This window comes from Etheostoma spectabile, chromosome 9 (assembly GCF_008692095.1).
Source record: "Etheostoma spectabile isolate EspeVRDwgs_2016 chromosome 9, UIUC_Espe_1.0, whole genome shotgun sequence".
Taxonomy (NCBI): Eukaryota; Metazoa; Chordata; class Actinopteri; order Perciformes; family Percidae; genus Etheostoma; species Etheostoma spectabile.
The window spans coordinates 15,925,727-15,938,912 of record NC_045741.1 but is presented as its reverse complement, the minus strand read 5'-3'; the positions used below and the strand labels follow the sequence as shown (position 1 = coordinate 15,938,912).

General features: G+C 38.5%; 1 protein-coding gene across 3 annotated transcripts in view; it reads right to left on the bottom strand.

Annotated features, from left to right (window-relative positions):
- Positions 1–12,644, bottom strand: part of kdm4b (lysine (K)-specific demethylase 4B) — a 52,829-nt gene extending 40,185 nt beyond the window's left edge. Inside the window, exons 1-5 of one of the 3 annotated variants that reach the window (XR_004333352.1) lie at positions 12,492–12,644; positions 3,977–4,294; positions 2,220–2,395; positions 1,677–1,791; positions 984–1,177 (exon numbers count right to left, since the gene is read on the bottom strand). Coding sequence is in view for 2 of the 3 variants with exons in the window: in XM_032525126.1 (XP_032381017.1) it covers positions 984–1,177; positions 1,677–1,791; positions 2,220–2,395; positions 3,977–4,267 (776 nt within the window). In the remaining variant the exon portion in view is untranslated. The remainder of the gene's footprint in view (positions 1–983; positions 1,178–1,676; positions 1,792–2,219; positions 2,396–3,976; positions 4,295–12,491) is intronic. The other 2 variants (XM_032525126.1, XM_032525127.1) reach the window with 2 other exon arrangements.
- Positions 12,645–13,186: the final 542 nt, after the last annotated feature.

Below are 13,186 nucleotides of genomic sequence, written 5' to 3'. Positions count from 1 at the left end.
AGTACAAGATATTAACTCTGCAGGGTGCCCAAACTTTTGCAGACGCTATTTTTTTTCCGTTGTTTTGAAAGTGTAAATGATAGAAATAAAATCTAACTTTTTGTGACATTTTATACGAATGTCTAATCTGTCATTTGATGCCTTTTGAAAATGTTTCCATTCTTTATGCACATTAATGCAAATTTTTACCTGGGGTGCCCAAACATTCGAACCCCACTGTAGATAGATAATTTTCCAAATAAGGAACCCTCAGATATTGAAATAACCAATGACAAGCCTCAATACTCTGAGCACAATAGAGTATGCTCAAAGCAGCACAAGTAAACAGCATTATAGTCTACGCCAAAGACTTTGTTGTATCTAAAACTTGCTGCTCCTGAAAAACAAGAATCTAAAAACTGCGACCAATGTAGTTAGCATGAAGTTGTGATGTTATATACCCAATAGAAAATTCCCCACTCGGTAGCCTCGCTCATGAGCGCTTTAGACTGGTTCACTGTGATAAATAGGTTAAAGACTACTGAAGTACACTACAGAGCAGATGAAATAGCAGGAAAAGTGACATAGGAAGAACATACACTGCAGGAACAGGAGCTTTCACCTGGACTAGCATGCTTTGATGATCACTTTCTGTTTTTGTGTGTGAGTCTTTGTGGGTCTTTTTCTTGATACCAGTACCTCCACAACCAAAATTCAAACAAAAAGATGAGGAAACAGCTAAACATGTTAGATATACAGTCTATATGCTCATCATTGTCATAGTGCTGCAGCAATTAATTTTCCTGTTGACTGAATTCATCAATTAATCAACAACAGATCAGAGCATAGCCCAAAAGTGGCTTTTGATATGCTGAGGCCTCCACTGAGTTGTCTACGCAGAATTCTGCTACTAGCCTTCATTGTTCGCATATACTGTAATTTAATTATTATTGTCGTCAATTATTATTATTTAACTAATATAGTAATTTAAGAAAGCAACTGACCAGGACTTTGACTGTCCAAAGTGCAGGTAGTTGATGCTGTAGAGGTCCATGTCCTCAGTGTGCCAGGCAAATGTGGTCTTCCACATGCCGAAGTAGAGGTAGGGAGTGTTGACACCCTCGATGACGATGCCACACTCTTGCTCCACCATGTCCAGCAGCGTGTTCAGATGGCCAATGTTCCACTCTTGAATGTCCTGAACAGAGACAAAAGGATTTTTTAAGATAAGCTTGAACAGAGTAGTCTGCTATACACACCACACTCAAAGTGGTCCTCGAAGTCTACCAATGACCACCTGATGGTGCTGTAGTCAAAGCAAAATGTGGCTCCTGGCTCCCTGATCTGAACCTTTTGTGATTTAGGCAACAACTCATGTTTTTTATATTGAAGACATTTCATAATTACTTATCAATTCATCAATTAATATGGATTATATAGTGGATTAATTAATCTTGAGGTGCATTTTAGTTATGTTAATATTTGTAAACCAGCAATTCTGAAAAAATGTCAATTTACAAAAGGTCCACTGTCACCGAAAACAGTTGACCTATAATGCTAAAAGTGGAGTAAATTCTTTTTTGCCCTTCAATCACTGAGTGGTCATGATTAATAACCCTGATCAAGCTAGCTGAATTAGCAGGGTTAGCAAATCGGCACCAGCACTTACACACTTCTTGGGAACACACAACCCTCACCTCATCATAGATGGAGCCACTGACATCAGCACCATAAATGGGTGACACAAATGTCAGGTTCTTCCAGTACTTCCTCTCTAGGTCGTCAAAGTCTTTGTGCCGTGGTGTGCAGTACCTGGAAACGGCACAAGAGTCATATTGTGAGCAGTGTGTACGGAGACAGCCCTTCAACTAAATACTCATACTGAAAAGCAACCAGCATCTTTTCAGTTTTCAATCATTGGCTTTTAGCTTGTTAGCCACTTTAGGCATAAAAATAGAAAGAAGGATCCACATAGGATATTGAAACTATTGTCTTAGGTGTGTGGATAAGTGGTAGTGGTTACTTTTTCACTTTCACAGGCTTATTGATAAACCAATGGTTGTTAATCGTTAAGCTTATTTTGAATTTATTAATTATTAAAACAAAACTTTGCTTGGAAGATAAAAGTGACAAGCCTCTCACCATCAGCCTCAATCCATCCAAACACGTGGATGACAATCTCTACAAATATAGAGCAACCACATTTATAAATGAGGCCTCTGGACTGGGGACCAACTTACTTCTTGCTGTTGGCCAGCTTGCGGTACTCGCCCACTGTCATTGACTTCTTCTGGATGTTGTACTGGGTAAACAGACCAGACTGTCCGGTCACCACCTGCATGATGGGAGCTGGAATCACCATGCCCTCGATGGTGTCGTAGGACCTCCGTGGCTTCCAACCTTCAGGTGGAATCACCTGGTGACAGAGAAGGATTGGTAGAATTTATAATTACATTCATTAAAATGACACTAAAATTACACTGTAGCCAAATGCAGCTAAATATTTACACTCAACAGTCTTATGGTACTTGATTTGCTACCATTCTTATTTAATGTATACCGTTTGAACAATTGATACTCAGACAATCAGATGGGATTAGTCTTTATTTACTGACTGAACATTAATTTATGACAACATGTCAAACATTTGCTTATAAAAGCTTCTAAAACCAATACATTTTGTCACATAAAACCAACTGTTAAAATATACTAAATAAATACAAAATGTATAATAGTTTTTTTTTTTGGTTATGGAATTTTAATACCCCACTTTGTGCCTAGTCAATTTTAATTAGTTTGATAGTTTTAGACATCAATAAAACATTTTTTAAAAAAATAATCGTAATGTGTAACACTTCCGCATTAAAATGTCTAAAAATGACTAGACCTGTTATATATTTTGTTAAATTGTGTACTTACATTATCTCAAATGTTTCCAATAATGTTTAAAATCTGTAATTTTATTCAAGGTAACGGTCCGTTACAATTGGTCGCCAGTCAATGGCAACATAAAACCTTTGACCTTTACCCCCCCTTCAGTTGCTCTAACTTCTGGGGAAACAAAGGAAACACCAGATGATGCGTCAGACTGCAATTGTAAATTATACAATGTCACAGAATTATACTCAGTAACAGTAAGACACCATTTTTGCCACACAGCTTATTTTTTCATTATAACATACCATTTTGCAACACAGTAATCCAGTAAAGAACTAATTGATCGATTCCAGTTTACTTAGATGTGCTATGACAACCAAAAAGCAGAAGAAGTCTAATGCACATTGATAACGTTGAAATGTTCAAAGCACATATAAAGCTACTTTTGGGCTACACAACGATAAAATCTGCCCACTACAGTAGCTCTATGGGAAGTTGACTCATGATAAGTTAGCTAGCTAGCGCACCCCCGCGGTCTTTCTGCCTCACTCCCCGCCACTAGGAGACTCTGGCGGGAGGAGAGCGGATAGCCTCTCTGGAGACGGGCTTTCAGTTAGCCAATGTCTCAAATTCAGCCAGTGCAAAATCCAGCGCCTGGGGTCAGAGCGGTCTTGTAAACCGCGCCAGCTCTGGGTCAAACCAGCAACATAAAGTTTGCTGATTTGGACGATACTCTGGGTGGACCGGGATCAGACCCTCGGCGATGTCAACATTAATTCTGCCGCGCATCTAAATAGAGGCTTGGCTTTGCAAGAGTGGGAATGGCAAATTGCAGCTGGCAGTAGCTCAGTCAGTAGGGAGTTGGGTTGGGAACCGGAGGGAACGGCCAGCATTGGGAACGCGGGTTCAAGTCGGGACTTGAACCCGCGTTCAAGTCCCCAATTGGACCAAAAATATGGCAAGCAGGGGCTCCTTTCCCTCAACATTTGTACTGAGCGTGTGTGTAATAACAATTGTAATTTCCCCTTGCAGTATACATTGGGATGGAAAATGCAACAATTAGACCTTGCCTCTAGGACTAGAGGGAGTATCAATGTGAGAGAATATGTGTTGCCCTCACCTTTGCCAGGCCAGCACGGTGAGCTCCTTGACTCTCCATATAGACAATGTATTTGGCAAAGTCTTTGAACTCCTCCATGGTGGGCCGGAAGGTCATGATCTTGCAGCTGGGGTTCTTGGTGCTGTTTGGCAGCAGTGGGGCCGGGGGCAGCTCAGAACCTGGAACAAGGACTGGGGCCACGTCTGGGTCTGCAGGCAGAGCCGGGATGACATCTGGAGCAGCATCCTGTTCTGAGGTCACTGCTGTGTCTGGGATTTCAGCTAATGCTGGCTCCTGGGTGTCAGTAGCCATTGGGTCTTTTCAGGGTTGCAGGTAAACCTGGAGAGGATAGATGGGCAATCAGGGCATATTTGGTCTATTTTAGCTTCATTCAAACTTTACCTTTTTGCAAATTGGGAGCTGCTGCAAGGTAGGCAACATGTAAGTGTTTCATTAAGGGTCAAGCAGCAACATATTTTTTATTTTGTTCTTAAATTGAAACTTTTTAACAACATGACCAGACGTGTGAATTTGTAGGAGCTAATCAAACTGAAAAAGTGGCCAGAATAAACATTAAGTGCTGGTAGAGTAGTTGTCTAACAAACAGGAAAAGCATGTGCGATGTTCTTCTTTTCGGTTTGACAGTTTACAGTTTGACATTTGGACAACAATATTATCTGTCACTAGTGTTCATTGAAACAGTTATAGTAAAGCTCAAACCTTTAGTCGATTAGAAAATGCAAATGCTTTGATAACTGATTTGCATTCATTTGTTTTTGCTTGACGTTTGCCTGGAACATTACAATTTTAACAAACAAACTGCATCCATTTCTCTTAAATTTTCAGATCCTCTGATAAGAGTTAGCTTGTAAAAATATGTCACATAGCAACACCTGGCTTCCCCTTGGATAACACTTACTTCTGGTTTTGCCTTATCTATAATGAGATGTATAACCCCATTTGTAAGTTAAGGACAGGTTCTGTGACCTATGAAACCCTGACTCTCTGCATTTGTGTTTTTGAAAAACTGGTACACTGCAGTACCAAGGAGGTTTAGCCATGGCATTGACTGTATTTCGCTGAATATGCTATACCAAACCAATCTAATAAAAACATACTATGGCTAGCTCCAATTACATTTTTAAGTGGCCAAAAGATGTCAAACCTTGCCAAATGGACCAGTAACAGGTAGAAAAACTACAAACTGCTGTACTGTGTGGTTTACTGCTGTGTGACAGTGAAGGATGTTTGCCTAGATGTTTCAATAGACTTGTTTTTGCATAAGCATTTAAGCCAGCACATTAATTCTCTCACCTCACTCGCAACGTCTCCCATTATCTCTCTGTCAGCCACAGAATTGATCCCTTTATTTCACTCTTTTTCAACTTGTCAGGGAAGCTTTTACATAACTTTGTTTTACAGGACATTTCAACCACAGTACTTGCTTACTGTGTGAATTAAGTTGTACCCAAATCGTAGCTGCCCTGAGGCTTGTGTTGGACAAACCACCGACCTTACGGTAAGTACAACAAACTCCACCCAGATAGCTTCAAGGACAACTGAAAGCGCTGTACTCTATAGTGCAGACCTCTCTAGGGCAAACTGAATTGAATAAAGAGTAAAGAAAAGCTTGGCTCAAAGCTGTGCCTAAAGGTTATTTATTTATTATTTTTAAGTTAAGTGTAGGACTACATCTTAAATGTCAGTCTTATGATTTACAACACTTTGCTGTGCCTCACACGGGATTTTGGATGACGACATAGGCATGGACCAATAACTGAATAGATTACCTCTTTTAAGAATAGTCTCAGCTAAATTCACATTTACATTCAACACACATTTGACAATAAATGAATAAAGAATTCTCATGAGAATACATTATGATATACAGTGGCAAATAACATTTTGGAGTTTCATTGTTTTCTGAATAAATTTGTCATAAAATGTGCTCTGATCTTCATCTTAGTCAAGGGTACTGACAAATGTGTGTAAAATAACACAAAATTGTTTTGATCTCTCATGTCTTTATTGAGAACAACCAAAAAAGCTCATAGTGCCTGTGGAAAAAGTACGTGAACCCTTGAGTTAATGACTTTAAAAAAGCTAACTGGTGCTCACCTGGAGTATTGTTAAGATAATGAGTTTGGAGGTGTGGACTACAGTTACTCTGACTGATAAAGAAAAACCCTCAAACTTTTGGAGTTTGCTCTGCACAAGAAGAACACGCTTATGTTTAGTCATGCCTTGCCAAAAAGAGCTTTCAGAGAATCTACAATCAAGAATTGGTGATTTACATGAAGCTGGCAAGGGTTGTAAAGTTATTTCAAAGACTTTAGAAATTCACCAGTCTACAGTTAGGAAAACAATCTACAAATGGAGACACTTTGGGACTGTTGCTACTCTACCAAGAAGTGGACACCCAGTCAAAATGACATCAAGAGCACAACAAAGACTCGTCAGTGAGTCAAGAAACAATCCTGAATGACAGCCAAAGATTTGAAGGCATCATTGCAACTAGCTAACATCTCTGTTCATGAGTCTACGATACGTAAAACATTGAACAAACAGGGTATCTACGGAAGGACACCACAAAGGAAGCCACTGCTTCCAAAAGAGAACATTGCTGCATTGCATTGTTGCATTAAAAAGAACATTGTAGCAGTTTTACATTGTTTTCCTGAAGTTTGCAAAAGAGCACATTGACACGCCACAGTGGTACTGGCAACATGTTTTGTGGACTGATAAAACTAAGATTTAACTATATGGAAAAAACACAGCACTACATGTGGGGTAGAAAGGCATATCATCGGCATACATTGCAAAAGTGGCATAACATCATGAAAACAGCATCCCAACTGTAAAGTAAGGTGGAGGAAACATCATCATTGGGGGCCCATATCATTGGGCCTGGTTTGCTCCATCAGGGCCTGGCCAGCTTGGAATCATTGAGGGGAATATTTATTTCCCAATTGTGATATGTTAAAACTTGATTTTCTAATCGCAGAGGCTGTGATTATACCTTGGTCACATGACACGCAAGAGTAAAACAGTCTGCAGCAGAGGGGGTTGCTGTAAATAGTCACGTGTTGTGCAAAACGTGCCTTTTGTGATTCTTACTAACTTTAATATAAATGTTTACACCAGGCTTATTTGTCAGTGCTTTATGTTGCCATGGTAATTATTACATGTCATTGTATTACACAGCTGTAAGTTCAACAAATCACTCACTGTGATTAAAGTAGTTTATATATAAATGTCTTTCATATAAATTCATTCATTCAATAATAGTAAAAGGACAGTTTAATTCATCTAATATTGTGTTAGTCATACAATCACTTGTTTGTCTTAATAATTGTTAAATATTACAGGAGATAATGAGCTTAACAAATAAATCACATTTTAAATCGCAAAAAAATGAATAAATAAAAACTAAATCACAATTAAGATTTTTTTCCAAAATCGTTCAGCCCTAGCTGAAACTGTGTAGAAGGTGGGTGATAAAACAGGACAATGACCCAAAACACCGGAGCAAGTCCACAACAGACTGGCTTCAGAAAAACGAAACTCGCCTTTTGGAGTGGCCAAGTCCGAACCCAGACCTCAACCCAATAGGGATGCTGTGGATTGACTTGAAGAGGGCCATGAGCCGTCCAAAGAATAAAGAGCTAAAGCCGGTCTGCCAGGAAGAAGGGGCTAAATCCACTGGTCTGATCCACAGCTACAAGAAGCGCTTGGTTGAGGCTATTGTTGCCAAGGGAGGGACAACCAGAAATTTTAAGGGTGCACTTAATTTTTCCAATACCATTTGAAAAGTTGAATAGTGCGTTCAATAAAGACATGAAAGATCAGAATGTGTTTGTGTCATTATTTTAGACACATAATGTTTGTCAATACCCTTGACTTAGATGAAGATAAGATCACATTTCATGATTTATTCAGAAAACAATGAAATTCAGAAAGGTTCACTTACTTTTTCTTGCCACTGTACACATTGCAAATGACAGATTAACACATTTTCCACCGTGTCTTAATCACACATTTCAATCTGGTGTGCTGTTAACACATACACACGCAGTACTCACTCTATCCATCTATCTATCTATCTATCTATCTATCTATCTATATAGCCTGGATTTTATAATAATTTATGCTGCAAAAAATGCAGATAACACGTTTCAGAGTTACTTGAAAATTTATTGCAGGCAAAAAAGAGCTGTAGATGTGCTTTAAGTAAGACATATGTCTGGTGTTGCCTTCCTTTCATATCGCCAAAATATTTTATTTTCACATCACGACACAGCATACATACTATGGCTTAGCTAGTATGTTGTACCCTTTTTGCCTCTACTTCATAAAATCAAAAATGCGTTTATTTTGTTGAATGTAAAATTTAAAAAGAAAACTACTCTGCTGAATTGTATGCAACATGAATTGTAATTTAACCCGTGTGATGTCCTCCCGGGTCAAAAACGGACAATATTTTGTTTGTTTTTTAGTTTTCACTAACACCCCCCTTACTACCACTATTTTTACATAATTTTTGGAATTCATGGTCAATAACCCTCATTTATATAGAAGTATACCTAATATTTGAGTTAAAAAAAAGCAGAAATTGAAATTAATTTTTTTTTACTAATAATTATCAGAGGAATGAAAGTGATCCGTATTTGCAAAGAGCGTTGTATGGAATCCAATCCATTGGTGTGGTAATGTGGTTAAAAAGAAACCCGTATTTCAGATAGACATTTTTTAAAGGGGTCAAATTTGACCCGAGGACAACAGGAGGGTTAGATGACTAACACTTTAAAAGTTAAATGGAAAATAATATTGTATAATGATGTAAAGCATATCCCTCAACTCTACATGCAGGCCTTTAGCAGCCCTGAATAGGTTTAGCCTACTATTTGTATTAGCTGAATCAGAACCATAATGTTAACTTCCTTAAAAAGGTGCACCTTCCTTAAAAGCACAGCTTTGTCAGCAGGAAAATGAAGTTGTGTATTTTGAGTAGAGTACACAGTTTTGTGCTCTTAAAAGATCCTGACTGCTCCAGGGGAGAATGCACTGCAAACATTACAATTCTTTTTTTTCCCCAAACTAACAGGTCACATGAAATTAATGGTTTGTTTTACACACAAACAGGAAAACACACAAACAGGTGGCGAGAAGTTATCGGTTTGCTTCACACACCCAACAGGTGGTAAGAGGTTTTCAGTTTGAAGAGGTACTGGCAAACACACATGTGCCTCCCAAAAAATAGAATAAAAATAAATCAACATTTTCTAATTGGCAGTCCACAATTACCAGAAATAGGCCACTTTAAGTGTCAATCACACATGATAATATATCGGTAGGCTAGATAAATAAAACAATGAAATAATGATTGAGGAAAATAAAAAAGTTAAGCTTTAAGATTGGCATGACAGAAAATACATCTGCATTTGCTCTGCAACACTTGGACGTGGTTTAGATTAGGTTCACTAGCCTGGATCAACGGAAGTACATTTCCAGGATAATTGGCTGACATTCGGCGTGTGTGTGGCCCTCTGCTTCCACTCTCTGTGGGTTGCCGGTCACAAAACCTCGAGCTCGCAAGCTACATGCTGAAAATGGCAAATTTAGATTGGGTAATACGGCAGGTCTGCATTGTTCTCTCAAAGAATGGTTGTAAAGATTTATAAAGAATAGGTTTAGGGAATTCACAATCTAACTGGGACAATTAGACATTTTTTGGACCAATTGGTGGGGATTTCTACGGACGGACAGGCGGATGGGCGGACGGACAGACCGACACGCACACATACACACTCTGTAAAATGCAGCAACAAAGGGTCAAAACTTAAAGTGATGATATGTAACTTTTTTTATTTGTTTCTGGAGCTCTGTCATTTTTAATACAATGGTCTTAAATTACCTAAAACTGCAACTGAGACTAACCGTGAAAACAAAATGTTATTCTATTTTTATTTAGTTTTTAGTAAGGCATCTGCCAGGGTCTGATTTTTCACACAAAGTCAGGGAATGACTTGCGGCAGGTAGACGGTGCTACAGTGACACATTCTGATGGGTCACAGATTTCTTTGTAACACCGGAAAAGCCTGAGTTAGCGTAACCAGCCAGGGGAGCCAGGTAAAAGGAAGCAAGAGAGTTCTTTATGTAGGCCTAATTGTATTTTAATGTTATTTTAGAAGTTATATGTTGCAGTTACGGCTGTTACTGGGGCAGCACCATCACAGGAAAGAAGGAAATTAAACTAAAAACTAAAAAGGACAATAGGCGATAACGTGAGTCAACTTTGGTCGCATGTTTAACAGATGGAGATAATTACAGGATTGTAAATTATTCAAAACCCACCCCGAATTGGCCTTCAGGTATGTAATAGGCCTATTTCATTAATAAAATAACTAACAATACAATGCGGGTTTATGTTGCTTTATTCTTTAAAGTTTAGGGTTGTGTTGGCCTTTTTTATTTCACTTGTCTCTTTGTAACATTACTTGTGTAAAGCATCCGTGGGTTTTATGAAATGCGCTACTCATCAAGTTATTATTATGTTGGTTGCTCTTGTTGCTTTGGCTTGTGACACAGTAACAGGGATACCTGGTTTAGCTCAAGAGACATCCAAAGTAGGCAAAGTTACCATTTGCAACACTTGAAATGCAAAGATGCATCTGTAACTTATTCTAGTATTGTATTAATGTAAATTAATGATTTTTCTGGTTCAGCAAAACATTCATCACGACTATATGATCTCCCAGTAACGCTAACTCAGTACTATACAGTGTGCAATACAGCACCGTCAAGAAAAGACCTTCACGCCAGCAGATGTGGTAAAAACACTAACACTATTGTACAATATGGCCACTAGAACCAACACAAACTGAAAGTTACATATAGCTACTTTAAGCAGAAATGGAATTCCAGTAGGCCTGCACAAGGTGAAAAATATGAATCCTGATTATTTAGCTTAGTATTGATATCACGATTCTCTGCCACGATTTTTTATACCATAAAACAAATTGGCAGTACTAAACATAGATTTTTTTTTTAATGACACCTATCCCGCATTGCGCATCACCACAAGCCTGTACACATAGAGGCTTCAAAGAAGAGAAGGGAGAGCATTGCAGCGCTTAGGAGCGCTTTAAAATCTATTTAATACCGTCTATGTTTAAAACTCACATAAGAAAGTAGTAGTGTTTTTGATTTTGTGATGCAGTCAGCTAATAACATTAAATGAGAATCTAAGTCGCTAATTTTTTTTAAGCACATTTTTTTTAAAATAAAAATCGTGAACAGGGTGAACCGAGATTGTGATTGTATAACAATTAATCGTGCAGGCCTAAATTCCAGTACATAATGTATATGGTAATTAAAACACAGAATGTTATTGAAAAGATCACCCCAATATCACAGATACCTAATCCAGTTAATTGAGTCAATATCGGCCTGCTATCCAATATCTGTATTGGAGCATCCCTAGTTTGAATAGTGCCAAATACCGTTTCTGGTTTAAACAAAACAAACACAACACACACACACACACACACACAACACAACACTGTATCCCCATATTTGCACTTCATGCAGCTTCTCACGCACATCTTTAGATTCCTACTACAGGGCAAGGCAAATGCGGGAAATTCAACAAGTCATTTGCATCAAGCACAAACACAATGTATAGCAGGAAACATGCTGTGGGCTTTAAGCAAGAGTTAGGTATACTTTGCTGAATTTAATATAAATTCAATTCAACACAATAGTATTTCCTTCTTAGTGACTGAGAAATGCATGTCTTCCAAAATAAAAGGGCTGTCATTAACCGACAATTTGACGATACTACCAGTTTTATTTTCAAAATAGTCACTTTCACAAATTTGTAACGTTGTCTTACAGAGACTCTGGATTATGGCAGGCCACATGACACCCAGCTGTCTATCCACAACAACAAAAAAGAGGCCTAAATAGCCCCTTTAACTCTATCTGGGCCCGTAACTCGATTCAATATTGCAACACACTGTTCTCCTTACTAAAGTACAGAAATGGTAATCCTCATTAACAGTATTTATTCTCCTGATAGTCGATTGATATTTTTGACGTGACAGTAAACCGAGGCTGCTAGATTTAAAATGAGCAGGTATTACAGGCTGCTGCTGCTGCTGCTGCTGAAGGCGACGACTGCTTTGCACAACTAACATTAACGTTTCCCGTTAGCATTTTACATAAAAACCGGAGCTAAGCGCTTCGAAATGGGTAAAACATGTAACTCAAATTAACCTTCAATGCAATCGACTTAAGCGGTGCATATAACGGTACGCAAAACCAACAGTTATATTTAACTACACGTCACTGTGTATTAACGTATAGCTATTTATTCTTAGCTAACGTTGGTTAGCTTCCAGCTAGGTAACATTAGCTACTTTCATATCTGCATTTAGAAAAAAACAAAACAGCGCGACGACAGCCATCACACAACACCAAACGAGAATACGGTCTCCGCGATTGAACACAACGAATACTGTATGTGGAATATTACCTCCTGCAGCAGAGTATTGTCCTCTCCCTGTTTTGTTCAATCTATTTCGTTTCGTTCTGTAGCTAAATATTCCCTGTATGGGGTTTCTTCTAACATTAGCTAGCTGAGGCTATTCTGAGTCACGCCCACCTCAGAAACTACGCTTTGCGATTGGTTTAATCACCCGGATGATAGATATCACAAACCCGATGATAAGGTTTGTTTGTTTGATTGACACACAAATCAACCAATGAAAAGAGACGCCCACTATTACTCGCCCTCGGTGCTCGTACGCTCGTACGTGCACGTTGACACTGCTAGGTTCGCTAAAGGCGTTTACGCTTTCTTGACCGTGAGATAAATAAACTGCTTTCTGTGTAAAGGAAACACAATTTTACCAGTATTCTCGGAAGAGTTCAAGAGTTTGTTCAAAAATCCTCATGCTCTGTTTGTCAAAGTTCTAAGTCCAGTTTCTCTGAATATTGGCGTTGGCTGACTTCCTACATTTCAAATTAGAAAAGAGTAGTATAAAAACTTCTCCAGTCAAACGGTACTTGCATTCTTTCCCTTTTTTACCCAGATCTAGAGAAAACATTGTATGGCTTTGCTTGCAGCAAATCACCACAAGCAATATTTGATTTAATGTGAAAATCTGTAGCACTTTAAGGATACTGGTATCGTAATTGTTTTAAATATCCTGCCCTAGTCCAGAGGCA